Source organism: Telmatherina bonti (assembly GCF_933228915.1).
Source record: "Telmatherina bonti genome assembly, chromosome: 13".
Taxonomy (NCBI): domain Eukaryota; kingdom Metazoa; phylum Chordata; class Actinopteri; order Atheriniformes; family Telmatherinidae; genus Telmatherina; species Telmatherina bonti.
Genome location: NC_136611.1, coordinates 3,962,943 through 3,981,637, shown reverse-complemented (window position 1 = coordinate 3,981,637; position 18,695 = coordinate 3,962,943). Strand labels below are relative to the sequence as shown.

General features: G+C 47.4%; 1 protein-coding gene across 1 annotated transcript in view; it reads right to left on the bottom strand.

The window, feature by feature from the left end:
* Nucleotides 1-18,695, bottom strand: part of ttc16 (tetratricopeptide repeat domain 16) — a gene marked incomplete at both ends in the record, with an annotated part of 167,078 nt that overhangs the window by 9,332 nt on the left and 139,051 nt on the right. Inside the window, 10 exons of the mRNA XM_079250833.1 lie at nucleotides 32-158; nucleotides 329-432; nucleotides 10,901-11,243; nucleotides 12,685-12,988; nucleotides 14,211-14,386; nucleotides 14,499-14,579; nucleotides 16,236-16,359; nucleotides 16,886-17,031; nucleotides 17,776-17,878; nucleotides 17,982-18,057. Of these exons, the coding sequence (XP_079106959.1) occupies nucleotides 32-158; nucleotides 329-432; nucleotides 10,901-11,243; nucleotides 12,685-12,988; nucleotides 14,211-14,386; nucleotides 14,499-14,579; nucleotides 16,236-16,359; nucleotides 16,886-17,031; nucleotides 17,776-17,878; nucleotides 17,982-18,057 (1,584 nt within the window). The remainder of the gene's footprint in view (nucleotides 1-31; nucleotides 159-328; nucleotides 433-10,900; nucleotides 11,244-12,684; nucleotides 12,989-14,210; nucleotides 14,387-14,498; nucleotides 14,580-16,235; nucleotides 16,360-16,885; nucleotides 17,032-17,775; nucleotides 17,879-17,981; nucleotides 18,058-18,695) is intronic.

The window sequence follows — 18,695 nt, the reverse complement described above, 5'->3', positions numbered from 1 at the left end:
ATCACAGTGTCAGGATGCTGCGTTTGCGTACCTGGGTTGACATTCCCTTCCGATGCAGAAGTCATGCACCGGTTCTGGTCTGGTCAGAGCGTCGCAGTACATGTCGTGCACCTCCACGCCATCGTAACGAACACACGTGACGAAGGACTTCGACACTCCTGGGTTATGAAGAAGAAAAAGATTTCACTTACGGAAGATGCTTCAAAGTATTTAATCCTAAAGAATATCAAATCAAAATAAATAATACTAAATAAATAAATAATGACATTTTAGTAGTATTTCTTTTTTATCTGTGTGACTTGTTTTTATTGATCTGTTCTCTGCGTACCGATAGAGCAGGTCATGCTGCAGGGCTCCTGAGACGACAGCTTCCAGCGGTACATGTCAGCAGCACTCAGCTTCAGGTTCTTCTGGTAGAACCTTTGGTTCCCCCTGTCACACAGACGAAGAATACACTTATCAGCATTTCCAGCGTTTACCTTTCCCACCATTGCCATCTTCATAGTGTCACAAGGTCTGGACTCTTGACCACACTGAGACCTGGTTCTCCTCCAGCCGGTCTGGTTCCTGCAGTCAGGACCAGGTCTGGACTCTAGACCACAGTGAGAGTTGGTCCCCCTCCAGCCGGTCTGGTTCCTGCAGTCAGGACCAGGTCTGGACTCTAGACCACAGTGAGAGTTGGTCCTCCTCCAGCCAGTCTGGTTCCTGCAGTCAGGATGAGGTCTGGACTCTGTCTGGACCACACAGGGACCTGGTCCTCCTCCAGCCGGTCTGGTTCCTGCAGTCATGATCAGGTCTAGACTCTGTCTGGACCACACTGGAACCTGGTCCTCCTCCAGCCGGTCCGGTTCCTGCAGTCAGGATGAGGTCTGGACTCTGACTAGACCACACTGGGACCTGGTCCCCCTCCAGCCAGTCTGGTTCCTGCAGTCAGGACCAGGTCTGGCCCGGCTGGTGGAGCTTTGATGGTTAAACATCTTTTAGAGAAAACAGACAGAAACAGAAATGTTCCTGTCGGGACGTTTAAGGACGGTCAGTAATAAAGAGCATCTGAAAGGCAGCGAGACGTCCTCATAGAGACAGCCGATTGGCCGCCTGCCATCCAGCCGACACACTTTTTTCCATCACATCACATAAAAGTTGTGCACATTCCCGTCGTATCGCAGGTCCTTCCTCTGCCAGATGTTGGACCTCATCGCCGTCCCTCCACCACCACGCTCTGACAGCTCTTCTCCCCTTTTTCACTTTTATTTCCACTTTTCCTGCAAATACTTTGAATTATTTGTTTCTAAGTGTGACAGTGTTTCCCCTCCTCCCTCTGCTCTGCTCATTTCCTCCTGTTTCTTGGTGTCTGACAGGAAAAGGGAGCATCATCAGATGTTTTATAGCCAGCATGAATTATAAATCTGATGAATGCAGGCGCTGCCAGGTCTGCCTGCCCCGCAGCATGTCCGCTATCTGCCTGAAAGGGCTCCATCTTCCTAAATGTCCACCTGCACAATAAATCTACCTGCTTACTCTCTAACAGCGCTGATTTACTGCCTGTCCTGTTTGTCTGCCCGTCTGCCTGCTTTCCAGGAGGTATAGAAACTTCTCCAACAGCTTTGCTGCCTGTCTGCAGGTTTACTGGCCTTACGGCCCGTCGTCCTGCTGCTGGTCTGCATCTCACATTCAGGTCTGCTGTATGAACCAAACAGGCGCTTCTGACAACATGTGCTTCTGGATTCTCTTAATCACTGTTTCCAGACGTATGTTTGGTTTAAACGTTGGTCCGACCCATAGACTGTATAAAAAGATGGGCGGAGCCTACCTTGACGTCACTCGTAGGTTTCTGAAGAGCTGAGTGGAAGCTCGGTGGGCGGTTCCTACCATCGCCATCTTGGCAGGGGCATGCGTGTCGTCTCACCCGGAAAATACAAATATGGGCAAATAGGCGGAGCTGAGAGGGGGGCTGTGAGCGTCATGGTTGATGATTGACATCGAGCGAACTCCGAGATTTCTGTAGCTAAGAGCTAACCGAGCTAACCAGAGATAACAGGAGCTAACCAGCTAACGGAGGTAAGCGGGCTAAAGCTAAGTCACGTTGTTAACCGGCTAAAAACCGCGGTTGTTCTACATTCTTCTGACTTGAAGCGGGAGATCCGGTACCTGTCTATCAAAAGGACATGCCCCTAAATATGCCGAACTTGAGATTAAATTACTTTTAAACGGGCGAGTTAGAAAAAAATTCACTCCCCCCATAGTTGTCATGAAGGTAAACCTGACCTAAAAGGGATTTTCGTACCAGGCTGTAAACATGTTTATTCCTGCTGTAAACATGTTTATTTCTGCTGTAAACATATTTATTCCTGCTGTAAACATGTTTATTTTTGCTGTAAACATATTTATTCCTGCTGTAAACATGTTTATTTTTGCTGTAAACATGTCTATTTCTGCTGTAAACATGTTTTTTTCTGCTTTAAACATGTTTATTTTTGCTGTAAACATGTCTATTTCTGCTGTAAACATGTTTTTTTCTGCTTTAAACATGTTTATTTTTGCTGTAAACATGTCTATTTCTGCTGTAAACATGTTTATTTCTGCTGTGAAGTTGGTTTTTTTTAAGTTGGTTTAACATGGGAGTCTATTGGGGATTTGCTCTGTTTTGAAGCCCCTAGTGGATGAAGGGAGAACTGCAGTTTTATGCACTTCTGCATCTGCTTCACTTTGTATTGTAGAATTGTAGAGTTTGTACTGCTGGACCAGAGAGGACAGACGAAAGACAGAAAGAGAAAGGAGAAAAAACACCTCTTAAGAAAAGTGAAAGAGATAAAGGGAGAGGAAAGAGAGAGAAAAAAACCCCCAAAAAAACCCAACAAAAACCTAAAAAATAACCCAAAAACAAAAAGAAAAAAACAACCTACAGATGTATACATATACACACATACATATACACACACATACACACGTATACATACACATACATATATATACACACATATGTATACACATATATACATATATATATATTTATACATATATACATATACACACACACCTCTATGCACCCACACACACATATACGTACAAACATATACGCAACGCCAGTATCAACACATATACATACACATACTTTAGATCATAGTAACTAAACTATGAATCTAATAAGTTAAATATAAATGAGAAACAAACCTGCAGACGACTCGGTGACTGTGTCACATGCAGAACATGCAGAGGAACGTGGAACGTGTTCAGAGAAGATCATGCCAGTGTGACCCCTCCCACACAAAGGCAAGAGACACGCCAGGAGTACCCCCAAGACCGGGGCCATCGCCAGCCACCCCCAGGCGCAGACCCCAACCCCCCCACCCCGGAGCCAGCCATGCGCCGACCCAGGAGGCAGCAGAGGGGGGTCCCAGCCAGAGTCCCCCGCAGTCAGGGGGAACAGGCCCCAGCAGGCCCGGACCAGCGAGGACCGGCCCCGCCGGGCACCGGCCACCTAGGGCAGACAGAGCGCGGGCCCCACGGCCCCAAGAGCCCGGAAGCAACCCCCCACCCCCGCAGGCAGAGGGCCCAGCCCACACCGACGGAGGGCCGGGATCCCCAGACCGCCACCGAGCGGCAGCCAGGCCGCACCCCAGTGCACCAGCAGCGCTCCCCGAGCACCAAGACCCTCCCCCATGCACGCGCGCACACACACACACACACACACACACACACACACACGCACACGCACACGCACACACACACACATACGCACAGACGCACACGTGTGCACACACACACACGCATCCACACTTCCTCCTTAAACACACCCTATCCACCCCCTCTCTTACACACGCTCAAACTCACACTCTCCTACCCCCGTTCTTTATACTCACACACCCCATCACACACACATCTCTGCTCCCTCTATAATCACCCATTCTTCCATACACGCATACCCCACTCTACACACACACACATACCTCCTTACACCCCTCTATCCACATTCACACTCCTCATTGTACACCCACCCCATCACTCCCCCGTATCATCAGCATAACCCCACATACACACCCCCACCCATCTGCATACACCCCCCCTCCTCCTATCCCAGTGGCCACCCACTTTCCTAAATTCTTTCACCCTGATTCCTCCCCTTACTCCCTCTACTCTAACATTCATTCACCACTACATCCATTCACCACTTCATCCATTTGGCTTCACTTTTAACCGCCGGAGGCTCCGTCCATCTTTCATTTTCGGTCTATGGTCGGACCATAAGCGTCCCACAGACGAGTCTGGATGTGTTACGTATGACAGATGTTTATTGCAGCGTTACTGAGCAGGTAATAATTAGAATAATTTTGTCCAGTAAGAATAAATCCACTCCAAGTCATTCATTCATCATTCTAACCGCTTAGTCCGATGAACGGTCGCGGGGAAGCTGGAGCCTATCCCAGCAGTCTTTGGGCGAAAGGCAGGGTACACCCTGGACAGCTCGCCAATCCATTGCAGGGTTCCACTTTAATTCATTAAATTTAATAAAACTTTAAAGTAAAATGAGCTGATGATGTCATCATTCTGATGATTAATCATTGTGAAGAATCATATCAAAGGGCTGCGACATACATGGCAACGTTCCTGTTGTGATCCTGTTCCCTGGTGGGCGTGTCTGGCATCCTGGCACCTGGATCAGCACCTGATCTTTATCTTGGAAATCAGCAACAGCACTATTTAAGACCTGCCCAGCCTGCTGTTCATCGCCAGATTGTTGAATGCCCTGCGAGATCCTGCCTGCATGCCCGATTGCTGCCCTACCGCTTGCCTGCCTGCCTGCCTACCCGCCCGCCCGCCTGCCCGCCCGCCCGCCTGCCTGCCCGCCCGCCTGCCTGCTCACCTCTCTGTCAGCCGGTTTACCTCTCCGCTTGTCTGCCTGCCGGCTAACCTGTCTCCCGCATCCACCTTGGAAAGAACCCGAAGTCAGAAAGAAACAAATAAAGTATTGTTTGGAACTCCGAGCCGAGTCCGCATGTGAATGCCACACACTTAACGTCAGCATAACCGAACAATCTGGCCACAAATGGATTCAGCGGACTCAAACCCGGAAGTTGCCTCGGACCCACTTCAACAAGCCCTCTCAGGTCAGAATGCTCGTCTCGCTCGACATGAGCAAATGATGTTGACTCTGGATCAGAATTAACACACTATACTCTCTCAGCTGGCCCAACTTACAACACATGTCGCTGGATTGACCCCTCTTGCACCTCCCCAGCAGCCGGTTCCCGACGCACCCGCACTTCAACCCGGTCAAGCAGTCACAGTAAGAGAGACACACATCCCGGATCCCAAGCCCTACGCTGGGGATTTGGGAAAATGTAGGGGATTCCTCCTCCAATGCTCCATTGTTTTTGACCAGAAGCCACTCACCTATGCTAATGATAGATCCAAGGTTTCATATGTTATTGAACTTCTGGAAGGAAAGGCACTGGCGTGTACGGAAGCGGCATATGAACAGCAGGGTTTTAGACACTCATCCTATTCCTCATTTGTCAAGGAGATGAAAAAAGTCTTTGATCACCCAGTAAGGGGTGGAGAATCAGTCAAGCGTCTCCTTAATCTCCGTCAGGGAGATCAGTGTGTAGCTGACTTTGCGATTGATTTCAGGACAGCAGCTGCTGATTCAGGCTGGAACAACGAGGCCCTCCGAGACATCTTCGCCAATGGGTTAAGCAGTCTGCTTAAGGATGAGTTGGCAACCCGAGACACACCTGGCTCTCTGGAGGAACTGGTTTCCCTCGCCATATGAATAGATAACCGGCTACGGGAGAGGGACAGGGAACGGCGATCCAGATCCGGCCGAGACTCTGGGATTCTCTCTGGAACAACCACTTCCCCTCTGCCTCACACAACCCCACCTACGGAGGAGCCCATGCAACTGGGCAGGGCTCACCTCTCCCCAGAGGAGCGGCAGAGGAGAAGGGACTCAGGAGATTGCTATTACTGCGGAAGATCCGGACACCGGATATCTCTCTGTCCCAACCGGGCAAAAGACCAGGGTCGTCAGTAGCGGTGGGAGTACTGATGACCACGTCTTCCAATGAGATCCCCCACACCAAGACACTTATCCCTGCAACCCTGTTTGTAGATAAGACCCCCCATTCTGTTGAGGCCTTAGCTGATTCCGGAGCTGAGGCCAATTTTCTGGACGAGACTTTGGCCACCACTCTTGGGATATGTCTGTAGGCTCTTTCTTCCCCCGTGTCAGCACAGGCTCTGGATGGTAGCCATCTTTATTCCATAACCCGACAGTCCATCCCCGTTAGACTGATAGTCTCTGGTAACCACCAAGAATACATCCCTTTCTTCATTGTTGACTCCCCTAAGTCTCCACTGGTCTTGGGTCACCCCTGGCTGTCGTTACAAAACCCGCACCTAGATTGGCGTACTGGGAGAATTATCAATTGGAGCACCTTTTGACATGCCACCTGTCTTCAGTCGGCTATTCTCTCGACCTCATCCGTTTCTGGTCCTCAACCCGTTGCCCCAGACCTGTCTGCAGTACCTACAGTATATCACGACCTAATGGAGGTTTTCAGCAAAGACAAGGCTTTAGCGCTGCCACCTCATTGACCTTATGATTGTGCCATTGATTTGCTCCCAGGTGCCCCGCTACCTACCAGCCGACTATACAACATATCCCGACCTGAGATGGAGGCCTTGGAGGGGTACATCTCAGATTCCCTAGCAGCTGGATTAATTAGGCCCTCATCTTTACCCCTAGGAGCTGGTTTCTTCTTTGTCTCCAAGAGGATGGCTCACTTAGACCCTGCATTGACTACCGGGGCTTAAATGCAATCACCGTTAAAAACAAGTACCCTTTACCAGTTTTCAATTCCCTTCATGGCTCCACAATCTTCACTAAGCTCGACCTTCGCAACACATACCACTTAGTCAGGATAAAGGAGGGAGATGAATGGAAAACAGCGTTTAGGATTCCCTTGGGCCATTTTGAGTACCAAGTTATGCCGTTTGGCCTATGTAATGCTCCTGCCGTGTTTCAGGTCCTGGTAAATGACGTATTGCGAGATCTCCTTAACCGCTTCGTCTTTGTCTATCTAGACGACATCCTCATTTTCTCCCAGAACGAGTCTGAGCACATTCAACACGTCCGACTGGTCCTACAGAGACTTTTGGAGAACCGCTTATTCGTCAAGGCTGAGAAGTGTGAGTTTCATAAGAGTACTGTATCGTTCCTTGGTTACATCTTTGAGACTGGGCAAGTCTAAGCAGACCCGGAGAAGGTCAAGGCGGTTGTAGATTGGCCTACTCCCACCTCTGTGAAAGAACTGCAACGCTTCCTGGGATTTGCTCATTTATACCGCCGTTTCATACGTAACTATAGTCAGATTGCAGCCCTTCTCACTCGTCTTACCTCTCCATCAATTCCCTTTACCTGGTCTGAACCTGCAGATCAGGCTTTCCTTAAACTGAAGGACCTATTCACTACAGCCCCTGTTCTCCTCCACCCTGATCTCAGTCGTCTTTGTGGTTGGACCTGTCTGCAGTTTGTGGTTGAGGTCGATGCCTCAGACAAGGGAGTTGGAGCTGTGCTGTCTCAGTGATCATCTAGGACTCAGAAACTCCATCCCTGTGCTTATTTCTCTCGACGCCTCACCCCAGCTGAACAAAATTACCACATTGGAGATCGCGAGCTCCTAGCCATTAAATTGGCTCTTGAACAGTGGCGTCACTGGCTGGAGGGCTCTAGGGAGCCATTCCTCATTTGGACAGACCATAAGAACTTGGAATACCTGCAGTCAGCCAAACAGCTAAATCCCCGTCAAGCCCGTTGGTCCCTTTTCTTCAACCGCTTCAACTTCACCAGGTACAGACCTGGTTCCAAGAACCAGAAGCCGGACTCTCTTTCTCGCCAGTCCACTTCTGAGTCCACGACCTCCACGGACACTATCCTGCCTGCTACCTGCATTGTTGCAGCCGTTACCTGGGAGGTGGAGGATAAGGTCCTCGCAGCCCAGCAACATCAACCTGACCCAGGTACAAGACCTCCTAACCGTCTATTCGTTCCAGATGCAGTCCGTTCCCTGGTCCTCCAGTGGAGTCACTCGTCTCGTCTGGCCTGCCACCCTGGATCCACACGCACTCTATCTCTCATAAGACGTAGGTTTTGGTGGCCCACGATGGAGAGGGATGCTCGGGAGTATGTAGCAGCCTGCACCACCTGTGCCCGGAGTAAGGCTGCACATAGACCACCAGCCAGACTTCTACGCCCCTTACCTGTTCCTAGCCGGCCATGGTCCCACATTGCCCTGGACTTCGTCACCGGCCTTCCCGTCTCCAGAGGTAATGATACCATCTTAACCATTGTTGACCGCTTTTCCAAGGCCATGCATTTTGTTGCACTCCCCAAACTCCCTTCAGCTAAGGAGACGGCTGACTTACTGGTTCATCATGTTTTTCGACTTCATGGACTGCCCGCAGACATCGTATCTGACAGGGGGCCCCAGTTCACATCACAGGTATGGCGAGCCTTTTGTCAGTCTATTGGAGCCACACTGAGTCTGTCATCAGGATTTCACCCCCAAACCAATGGTCAGGCTGAAAGGACCAACCAGGACTTGGAAACTGCAGTTCGGTGTGTGGCAGAAGCAAACCCGTCATCTTGGTGTGAACATCTGGACTGGGTTGAGTATGCGCACAATTCTCTCACCTCCTCAGCCTCTGGATTGTCCCCTTTTGAGTGCTCTCTAGGGTACCAGCCTCCACTATTCCCCGCCCAGGAGGATGACGTTTCGATGCCATCGGTTCAGCTTCACATCCGCCGCTGTCGACGGGTTTGGCGGAATGCTTAGGCTGCGCTTCTCCGAACGGGTGAACGGAACCGGCAGCAAGCGGATCATCATTGGACTCCTGCACCCAGTTATTCCCCTGGTCAGAAGGTTTGGCTTTCATCCAGAAACATTCCTTTGAGGACCGATGCCAAGAAACTGACTCCTCGGTACTTGGGTCCCTTTGAGATCCAACGGGTCATCAACCCCACTGTGGTTCGACTGAACCTCCCCAGTTCCATGCGGGTCCATCCCTCTTTCCACGTCTCCCAGCTTAAACCGGTTTCGTCCAATCCTCTGGTCCCTCCTTCCAGGCCGCCTCCTCCCGCCCGGCTTGTGGCTGGTCGCCCGGCCTACACGGTCCGGCGTCTCCTGGATGTGTAACGTCGTGGTCGGGGTTTCCAGTTCCTGGTTGACTGGGAGGGGTATGGTCCCTCGCTCTTTCATTCTGGATGCCTCCCTGGTTCATGACTTTCGCCGGGCTCATCCTGACCAGTTTTGGTCGCCTGGTGGCTCCCGTTGGGGGGGTACTGTTGTGATCCTGTTCCCTGGTGGGCATGTCTGGCATCCTGGCACCTGGATCAGCACCTGATCTTCATCTTGGCAATCAGCAACAGCACTATTTAAGACCTGCCCAGCCTGCTGTTCATCGCCAGATTGTTGAATGCCCTGCGAGATCCTGCCTGCATGCTCGATTGCTGCCCTACTGCTTGCCTGCCTGCCTGCCCACCCGCCCACCTGCCTGCTCACCTCTGTGTCAGCCGGTTTACCTCTCCGCTTGTCTGCCTGCCGGCTAACCTGTCTCCCGCATCCACCTTGGAAAGAACCCGAAGTCAGAAAGAAACAAATAAAGTATTGTTTGGAACTCCGAGCCGAGTCCGCATGTGAATGCCACACACTTAACATCAGCATAACAGTTCCGCTACATCTGTCTTTCTACCTGCTGCAAGCTACAGAATCACGACGAGGCCAAACGTTTCATACCGGAGGTCCCCACTAGGGGGCAGGACGCAGCAGTGGGACTTTGAAGTCGTAAAAAGGCCAATCTGTCCATCTCATTGTATTTACAGGAAATCTCTGTGAACAACTGTTTTGCGATCTGTTGCTAAGCTACGAATGTTAGCATGCAATGGGGAAGAAACCTCATAAAGATGCTAGTTGTAGCGAACCGAGTCCGAGGGGTGTTCTTCAAATTTATCTCGTCCTCGTGCTCTCGTTTGCAGGAGCGTCTCTCGTGTTCCAGTCGATCCTGCGAGTCGCACATGTGACACGTTTCCTCGTGTCAATGCGAGCGACCAAAAAAACACTGGGCGCACACGCTGACCACGATACGTCCGTGGACACAACGCTAACACCTCCTGCTGCTTCAGCACCTCCTCCTGCTTCAGCACCTCCTCCTGTTTCGCCACCTCTTGCTGCTTCAGACCCTCCTCCTGCTTCACCACCTCCTCCTGCCTCACCACCTCCTCCTTCTGTTTCACCACCTCCTTCTGCTTCAGACCCTCCTCCTGCCTCACCACCTCCTCCTGCTTCAGACCCTCCTCCTGCTTCACCACCTCCTCCTGCCTCAGACCCCCCCCCCCCTGCTTCACCACCTCCTCCTGCTTCAGCACCTCCTCCTGCTTCAGCACCTCCTCCTGCCTCACCACCTCCTCCTGTTTCACCACCTCCTGCTGCTTCAGACCCTCCTCCTGCTTCACCACCTCCTCCTGCTTCAGCACCTCCTCCTGCTTCACCACCTCCTCCTGCTTCACCACCTCCTCCTGCTTCAGACCCTCCTCCTGCTTCACCACCTCCTTCTGCTTCACTACCTCCTGCTGCTTCAGCATCTCCTCCTGCCTCAGCACCTCCTTCCTCTCCTCCTCTCTGTCTTCCTGCCTCAGCACCTCCTTCCTCTCCTCCTTTCTGTCCTCCTGCCTCAGCACCTCCTCCTCTTGGTCATGTATCCTAAACGTTTGACTCCTGGCGCCTCCTTTCTCCTGGTCCTGCCATTCTGGCTGAAGATAGGAGCACCGCCAGTGCTCCTCTCTGGACCTCCTGGTCCATCAGCAGCAGGACCATGTGACCTGTTTAAAACCGGGTGTGGTTACCTGGTTCTGTTGGAGCGACCGGAGGTCCTCCCTCCGCTCGGCACCGTCCGGTTCTGGTTGGCGTCTCCGCTGTCGTTGCGTTTGTGGCCCAGCGCGAACTCCAGGGTTTGGTTCAGGTCTGAAGGCCCCGCCTGCTCCAGGCTGCTCAGGTCCGTCTCTGACAGGAACAGAGCGTCTCCCTCCGTCAGCAGCTGGTTGGTGGAGATATTGATGAGCAGCTCGTCTGGACCAATCCGTTCATCCAGAAGGACCCTCCAAATCAGGTTTGTGGAGTCTGGTCCTGCGTCCAGAGGTCCACCATCAGGAGCAGGTCTGGCTGTGCTGCTGGTCCAACTGCTGTTTCCTTTAGACGGATTGGAACAGAAGAGACAAGATGATCAAGCTTTTAGTCTGTGCTTGAAATTAAGATTAATTTCATTCAACACGGTCTGAACCCCCTTAAAAAAGATTTCAGCCAGAAACAGTTCTCCAGGATACTTCCAGGACTCTCCAGGAATAGTTCTCCTGGAGCCCACAAGACAATAATTTTAACCATAACAAGCTAATGTTTGCTGCTATGTTAGCATAAACATGACAATGTTATTTACTGCATTAGCCTTCACAATTTCAGCTGCTAGATTAGCTTTAGCAATGTTATTTTAGCTGCGTTAGCATGAACAAGATAATATGAGCTGCTATGTTAGCATAAACATGACAATGTCATTTACTACATTAGCCTACACAATTTCAGCTGCTAGATTAGCTTTAGCAATGCTATTTTAGCTGCGTTCACAATGACGGACACTATGTTTTCCCAAAAGAATTTAACTTTAACCCTGGAAAGCTAACTTTAGCTACTACATTTTTAGTCCCCTTTTACTGCTCGGGTGATTCATCGGTCAGTTTCAGTTCCAGAGGTCAGAGATGAAAACCAGGACTGGACCAGGACTGTGGACCAGGACTCTGAACAGTACTGAACAATAGATCATATCAGATTCAGAAATTTTAATCCAAGACAATAAATCTGAACATTCTGCGTATCTGGAGTTTCATAACCTGACAGTTAAACAGAGACAAGATTTTAGATTACAGAACAGATTTAGATGTTATGACGACTCAAACGGAAGGTTGTAACCCTGATCAATTTCAGTACAGTCCTAACAGGAAGAATGGGATCAGGGAGAGGATTAGGGCAGGTTTTCAGCGAGGATCTTGCCAGGATGACGTCAGCCTCTCAGTCTTGGCTCGCCACCTGAAGCAGGTGTAATGGCCTCCGCTGAGCGAGCTGAGAGCCCACAGAAAGGCCATTACTGCTCATGTTTAGGATGCAGCCACTTTTATCGGAGCAAAGCACCACGAAACTCTGAATCTTTTATCTGCCGCTGGTCTTTTTTATGTATCTGTAGCATGAATAATGCAGAGCTCCAAAGAGCCATCTCACACACATACAGGAGAATGGAGTGGGTTGGAAATCTGACCGGACTTGTCTTGTTTCCACCACTACAGCAGGAGCTATTTTATCCTTATACCTATACCTCTTTCATACCAATCCTTTCCATTTTCCCAAAGGTTTCTAACAGGGATGTTTCACTGCGTAAAAAGTGGTTTGAGGTGAAGCAGAACATATACAAGGAGGGATGTTTAGTCTGAGGCCAGAGTTTGGATGAAAACAATGACCACTTTGGAACTGTTACGACATGAGTAGTCTGAAATATAACAAAAAAAAAACAAAAAAAACAAATGAGAATTTCTGTAAATCTTAGATTAAAGTGGCACATGGGAAATAAAGGAATATCGATGGATACCGGTAAATTTGGAGGTGGACGCTCCATCCTGGTCACAGTCAATAGCTGCTGTCTGTTCATACACTTCATTGGTCTCCTGGCCTTTCTGTCCATCTGCATCACCTGTTTCCAGCGGGCCCCTGGGAGCCTTCTGGTCATACATGCTGCTGTTAGTGGCCAGTAGGCCACCCACCTCCACAGACACCTCGCCTGCTGAGGTGTCTGTTCCTGTGTAGACAGGTGGAGGTGGGACGGGAGGCAAGGAGTCTCTGAGGACAGTGTACTCATACGTGATGTAGGGAGTTCGACCGTTCTGGTTCCACACCTGTTGACGGTATGATAATGAGAGAATGATTTTGACTCAGATACAACAACAACAATGAAAAAATGTTCCGACCTTTATTTTCCAGCCCGTCTAACTAAAGGATCACCTAAATGTTCATATATCTGGATGTTAGCTTATTTTGGTGTTAACTTATGTATCTTTTTTTTATCTTACTTGGATTTTACAATACCTATATTTAAGCTTATTTGGATATTAGCTTGTCTGGATTTTTATCTTTCCTGGTTATTAGCTTATCTGGATGTTAGCATACCAGAATGTTAGTTCAGCTGGATTTTAGCTTATCAGGAAGTTAGCTTACATAGATGTTAACTTATCTGGACATTAGGTCAGCTGGAAGTTAGTTTACCTAGATGTTCGCTTACCTGGATTTTAGCTCACCTGAATGTCTGCTTCCCTGGTTGTTAGCTTACTTGGATGTTTATTTAGCTGGATTTTAGCTTATCAGGAAGTTAGCTTACAAAGATGTTAACTTATCTGGACATTAGGTCGGCTGGAAGCTAGTTTACCTAGATGTTAGCATACCTGGATTTTAGCTCACCTGAATGTCTGCTTCCCTGGTTGTTAGCTCACTTTGATTTTAGCTTACTTGGTGGTTAATTTATCTAGGTGTTAGTCTAATAGTATGTTAGCTTACCTGGTTGTTAGCTTACTTGGATGTTAGTTTAGTTGGATTTTAGCTTATCGGGAGGTTAGCTTACATGGATGTTAACTTATCTGGACATTGGATCACCTGGACATTAGTTTACTTAGTTTTTTAGCTCATCCAAATATCTGCTTACCTGGTTGTTAGCTTACTTGGATGTTAGTCTAGCATGCATTCGGCCCAAATATGTCTGCTGTCTGAGTTTAATGTTGCAGTAGGTTTGGTTAATGAACAGACGATGTTCTACAGATGAACATTAAGTGTGTGTTAGCTTGAGTTGAATTGTGAATTTAGCTTCAAGGTTAGGTGTCATTTGCTCTGTTGATGGTAATATATTGCTTTATGGGTCATAGTTTGTGAAAATTTATGTGTTTGACAGTTGACAGGTATGATTGATGTAAAAAATGGTGCATGGTCACATGGGTCAGACTGGCTGGTCTTAACAGAGCTGTATAAATTCATGATTGAGAAGGGAACTTTGATCCTTAAAGTACTTTGGAAGCTTTTACTAATGAAGGAAACTAATGTGAGACATGGATGGAGGACGGTTGGGCGTACCAAGACATTTATGGCCTGGTCAATGGGGCCTTTGGCAACAATGTACTCAATCCCGGTCTCATACACGTCCATGGGCCGACGGTATTTAAATACAGTGCCGGCAACATGGAAGTTCTGGGGACTGTCCACTTTGTAGGCGCCATTAAAAAAGAAGTTTCCCGCCTGGTCGGTCACAGCTGGAGAACAAGAAAAAAGAAAAGACGAGAAAAATCATCTAAAGCAGGGTTAGTGGTTTTTCTCTGCAGGCTTGTAATCCGTGTGAGGAAGAGGAAAAGAAGAAGAAAATACCCAGAACATCTGCTGATTTCTTCCTCTCAATGATCTGGATGTCCCAGGAGCCTTCAGGGATTTGAGTGATAAAAGAATAACCTTTAAAACCGGAAAAATAATAAATAAGTCACCATAAAATCTCAGTATATCTTCAGTATTTTTTTTTAACATTGTGTAAAAAGAAGTATAAAATGGAATCAAAACAATAATTTATTCCCTTTCTTCACGGCTTAGTCCAGTTATGGTCGCGGGGAAGCATCCCAGCAGTCAATGGGTGAGATTAAAACCAATTATTTGAACATTTTTTCAGCCTTAAGAAAACATATTGAAAGATCAAAAAAGATTTCATTCATTATTAAAATTTGGTTGTTTATTAAATATCAAATAAGCAAAGTTCTGCACCTTAATAAGCGGGGAAAAAAAGTCATTAATTGTATTTTTATGACACAAAAATAACAAAAGTGATGAACAATTTTTAGAAGAAAAGACTAAAAATATTCATAAAAGATAAACAGAAAAAAATGGGAGTTTGCAGGATGTAAAGATAAATTCACACGCCAGGACATCTAAATAATGTTTATTATAGTAAAACTACAAGAACAGCTCGGGTCTAAAATCCAAAGAAAATGATGGGATGGACTCAGGAAGACGTTTAATAGTCATCATTTCATCCACAAACTACATTAAATTTTCTTCTAAAGAAATAAATAAATAAAAATGCGTTTTGTTTTTTTTTTCCAGCTGAAATGAGGATGAAGCTCTGAGTCTGTGATGCTGGTGGGTGTTGCACGTTTCAGGCTAAAGTTAACATACTCCGACATTACTTTTGTCCCTGTTGGACTACAGCAACTTCTATACCTGCAAGATACAGGCCCTGCAGGACCAGGACTGAGGACTGCTGACAAAAACAATGAAGACATGATTGATCTGAACCAGAAAATAGTCCAGCGGGGACACAAGTCATGCAGGAGTTTGGAGATTGGGATGTGGAGCTGAGACGGGGAGCGGGGGCAGCAGCATTCTTGCTGCTGTATATTGGCTACCTGTCACTCAAAAGGACGCGCCCACAGTTATGCTAACGATTAAACATCTAACCAAATGAATTTTGAAAAAAAAAAATAAAATGGATTTTCGTACAAGACTGTAAACATGTTTTTTCTGCTTTAAACATGTTTATTTCTGCTGTAAACATGTTTATTCATGCTGTAAACATGTTTATTCCTGCTGTAAACATGTTTATTTCTGCTGTAAACATGTTTATTCCTGCTGTAAAAATGTTTATTTCTGCTGTAAACATGTTTATTCATGCTGTAAACATGTTTTTTTTTTGCTGTAAACATGTTTATTCCTGCTGTAAACATGTTTATTCCTGCTGTAAACATGTTTTTTTTTTGCTGTAAACATGTTTATTCCTGCTGTAAACTTGTTTATTTCTGCTGTAAACATGTTTATTCCTGCTGTGAAGTTGGTATTTTTAACATGGGAGTCTGTGGGGAATCGCTCTGTTTTGGAGCCCCTAGTGGATGAAGGGGGAACTGCAGGTTTTGGTTCTTCCAGTCAGGCTTCACTTTTAACTGCTAGAGGTTGCTGTTTGGGACATACCCATTTACGTATGTATAGGAACAGAAATAAACATCTTGACGTGTTTCTGCTCCAACACACCTGATGATCTGAAGCATCATAAGGATGTGTTGGAGCAAAAAAGAGCATTCCAACATTTTTTCATGGGAGGAACCAGGATTACCAGAGACCTACCCAGGGTGGAGGCCCCACGGCGGAAGTTTCCGGTAACTCTGCTGCAGCTGCTGCCGTCACCTTGACAAACACCACACTTATCCAATGTGTTGGAGGAGAAGAGCACCCCATCACATCCGATTGGCTGCGAGGCAGACGGAGATGAAAGTGGAAATAGTCATTTCATGTCACCATGAAGCGTTTTGGAAACTAATTTGGAAAAAAAATGGTTGCTTGCTTCAATGAAGGGTCTGGTCCTGCAGGTTTTAGATGTTTCCTGCTGCTGCCCCTGAAGCAAGTTATTAGCTTGACATGTTTGGGAAGAAATAAAATGTGTTGAAGCAGGGAAACATCTAAAAGCTGCAGGACAGCGGCCCTTGAAGACCGGAGTTGGAGACCGCCGGCTTTAAAGGAAACTGGCTAAACTTGACCACATGTCAAACTCAACGTTATTGTCAATATGTCACATAATTTAAATCTGTAAGAGCTGATCCATCAACATTCCCATTGTACGAAAAAACTCCGACCTGCTCAGGGATTTGAAGCAGTTGCTTGTGTGCCGTCATGGCAACCAAAGCCTAAACGTTTGTGGAGTAGACTCTGGTTTATCCATAACTTCTGAGAATAAAGTCGACAAGCGGTGAGTCAAAGCTTGGGGAAGCTGGACCCACCTCGCATGTACCGTCCACGCAGACCCCCCGGTAGCTGCTGTATTTACAGGACGTCCCGTCACGTGCCGCCACCATGAGCTGCCGCTGGCCATCCATCGTGGTGCAGTGAAGGTCGCAGGGGTTGCTGGAGATGTGAACGTAGTCATCTGCAGATGACATAGAAGTTAAAGACCACCCCTATCAGCCTGCCCAGCCACCAAGTCCACGTGGGTTTATATGCTGTTTCCATGGTGACCTAACCTGTTTGTATGTATGGGTTTGCAGTTGGTTCTGACTGGGTTTCAGCTGGAACCCACAAGACCCATCCGCCCATCCATCCATCCATCCATCTATCCGTCCATCCATCATCCATCCATCCATCCATCATCCATCCATCATACATCCATCCATCCGTCCATCATCATTCATCCATCCATCATCTGTCTGTACGTCTGTCCATCCATCCATCATCCATCCATCCATCCATCTATCCGTCCATCATCCATCCATCCATCTGTCCATCCATCATCCATCCATCCATCCATCATCCATCCATCATACATCCATCCATCCGTCCATCATCATTCATCCATCCATCATCTGTCTGTACGTCTGTCCATCCATCCATCCATCCATCTATCCGTCCATCATCCATCCATCCATCTGTCCATCAGGGTTAAACCTGGTCTATGTGGTACTACCTGGACTTGAACCGGTCCCATATGGACCAGCTTAGTGGGCCCCAGAACCAACTTGAAACCCATATGGACAAACACAAGTGAGGTCACCATGGAAACTGTAGACAAACCCATGTAAGACCGCAATGGCCCCGATGTGGATATGCTGGCTGGTAAAAGCCGCCATTTCTGCTGTAGAAAGATGCTGATGTGGACGAAGCAGAGAATTATTACCAGGATAAAGAGGTTTCCACTGGTAGCTCTTCCCACTGTAGATCTGTGAGTTAAAGGACCAGCACTGCTCTTCCCTGAAGCTCCTCCCAGTGGCAGGACATTCCTGTTTCACAGACAGTTTCCTGCTCAGCTCTCAGTGGGATTGGTGCTTCACGTGAAGACGTGAAATAAAGAGATGAAGTCTGAGCTGGACGACTGCGACTCACTTTAGTGTTGCAGAGATGATACTTCTTGGAGGTTCCTGTGCAAGTCATGTTGTCCTTTCCAGCAGAAACTTTCTTCCTTTAATTAGAAAAAAGTCATTTGGAGAACTAAAAACATTAAAATCTAATGTTGGATAAGAAATCACGGATAATGATGATGCACAAACTGATCATTAACAGTAAGTCTTCTGAAAGCTGGGGTTATTTATAAAACAAATGTTAATTTATTTGCTGCTTTATGTGTTTTAGCTGCAACAAAAAGGTTTTTTTCTCCTGAAGACATGTAAATCTACATTTCATTGCAGGTTAAAAGAGCGTTTAGCTGAACATGTTTTCATCCTCAGACTTGTATAAAATCTTATATGGACTAAATGAAGAGTCTTAAAAATACAAGTTTATCTATGTTGTTTTATTTGTACATTAAATCATCCATCCTACGATAGATTGGCGAGCTGTCCAGGGTGTACCCTGCCTTTCGCCCCAAAGCCAGCTGGGATAGGCTCCAGCTTCCCCGTGACCCTGAACTGGATTAAGCGGTTTAGAAAATGAATGAATGAATGAATGAATAAATCATACACAGGTTGAACATGTGAGACAGTTCTGGGCCTTTTTGGACAATTTTTGGAGTCTGCCTTGACTGAATATCCACATGTGAACAATCCATGTGCACATGCATATGTGAAACAAATGTGCAAACATGAGGTTTGGTGATGATTT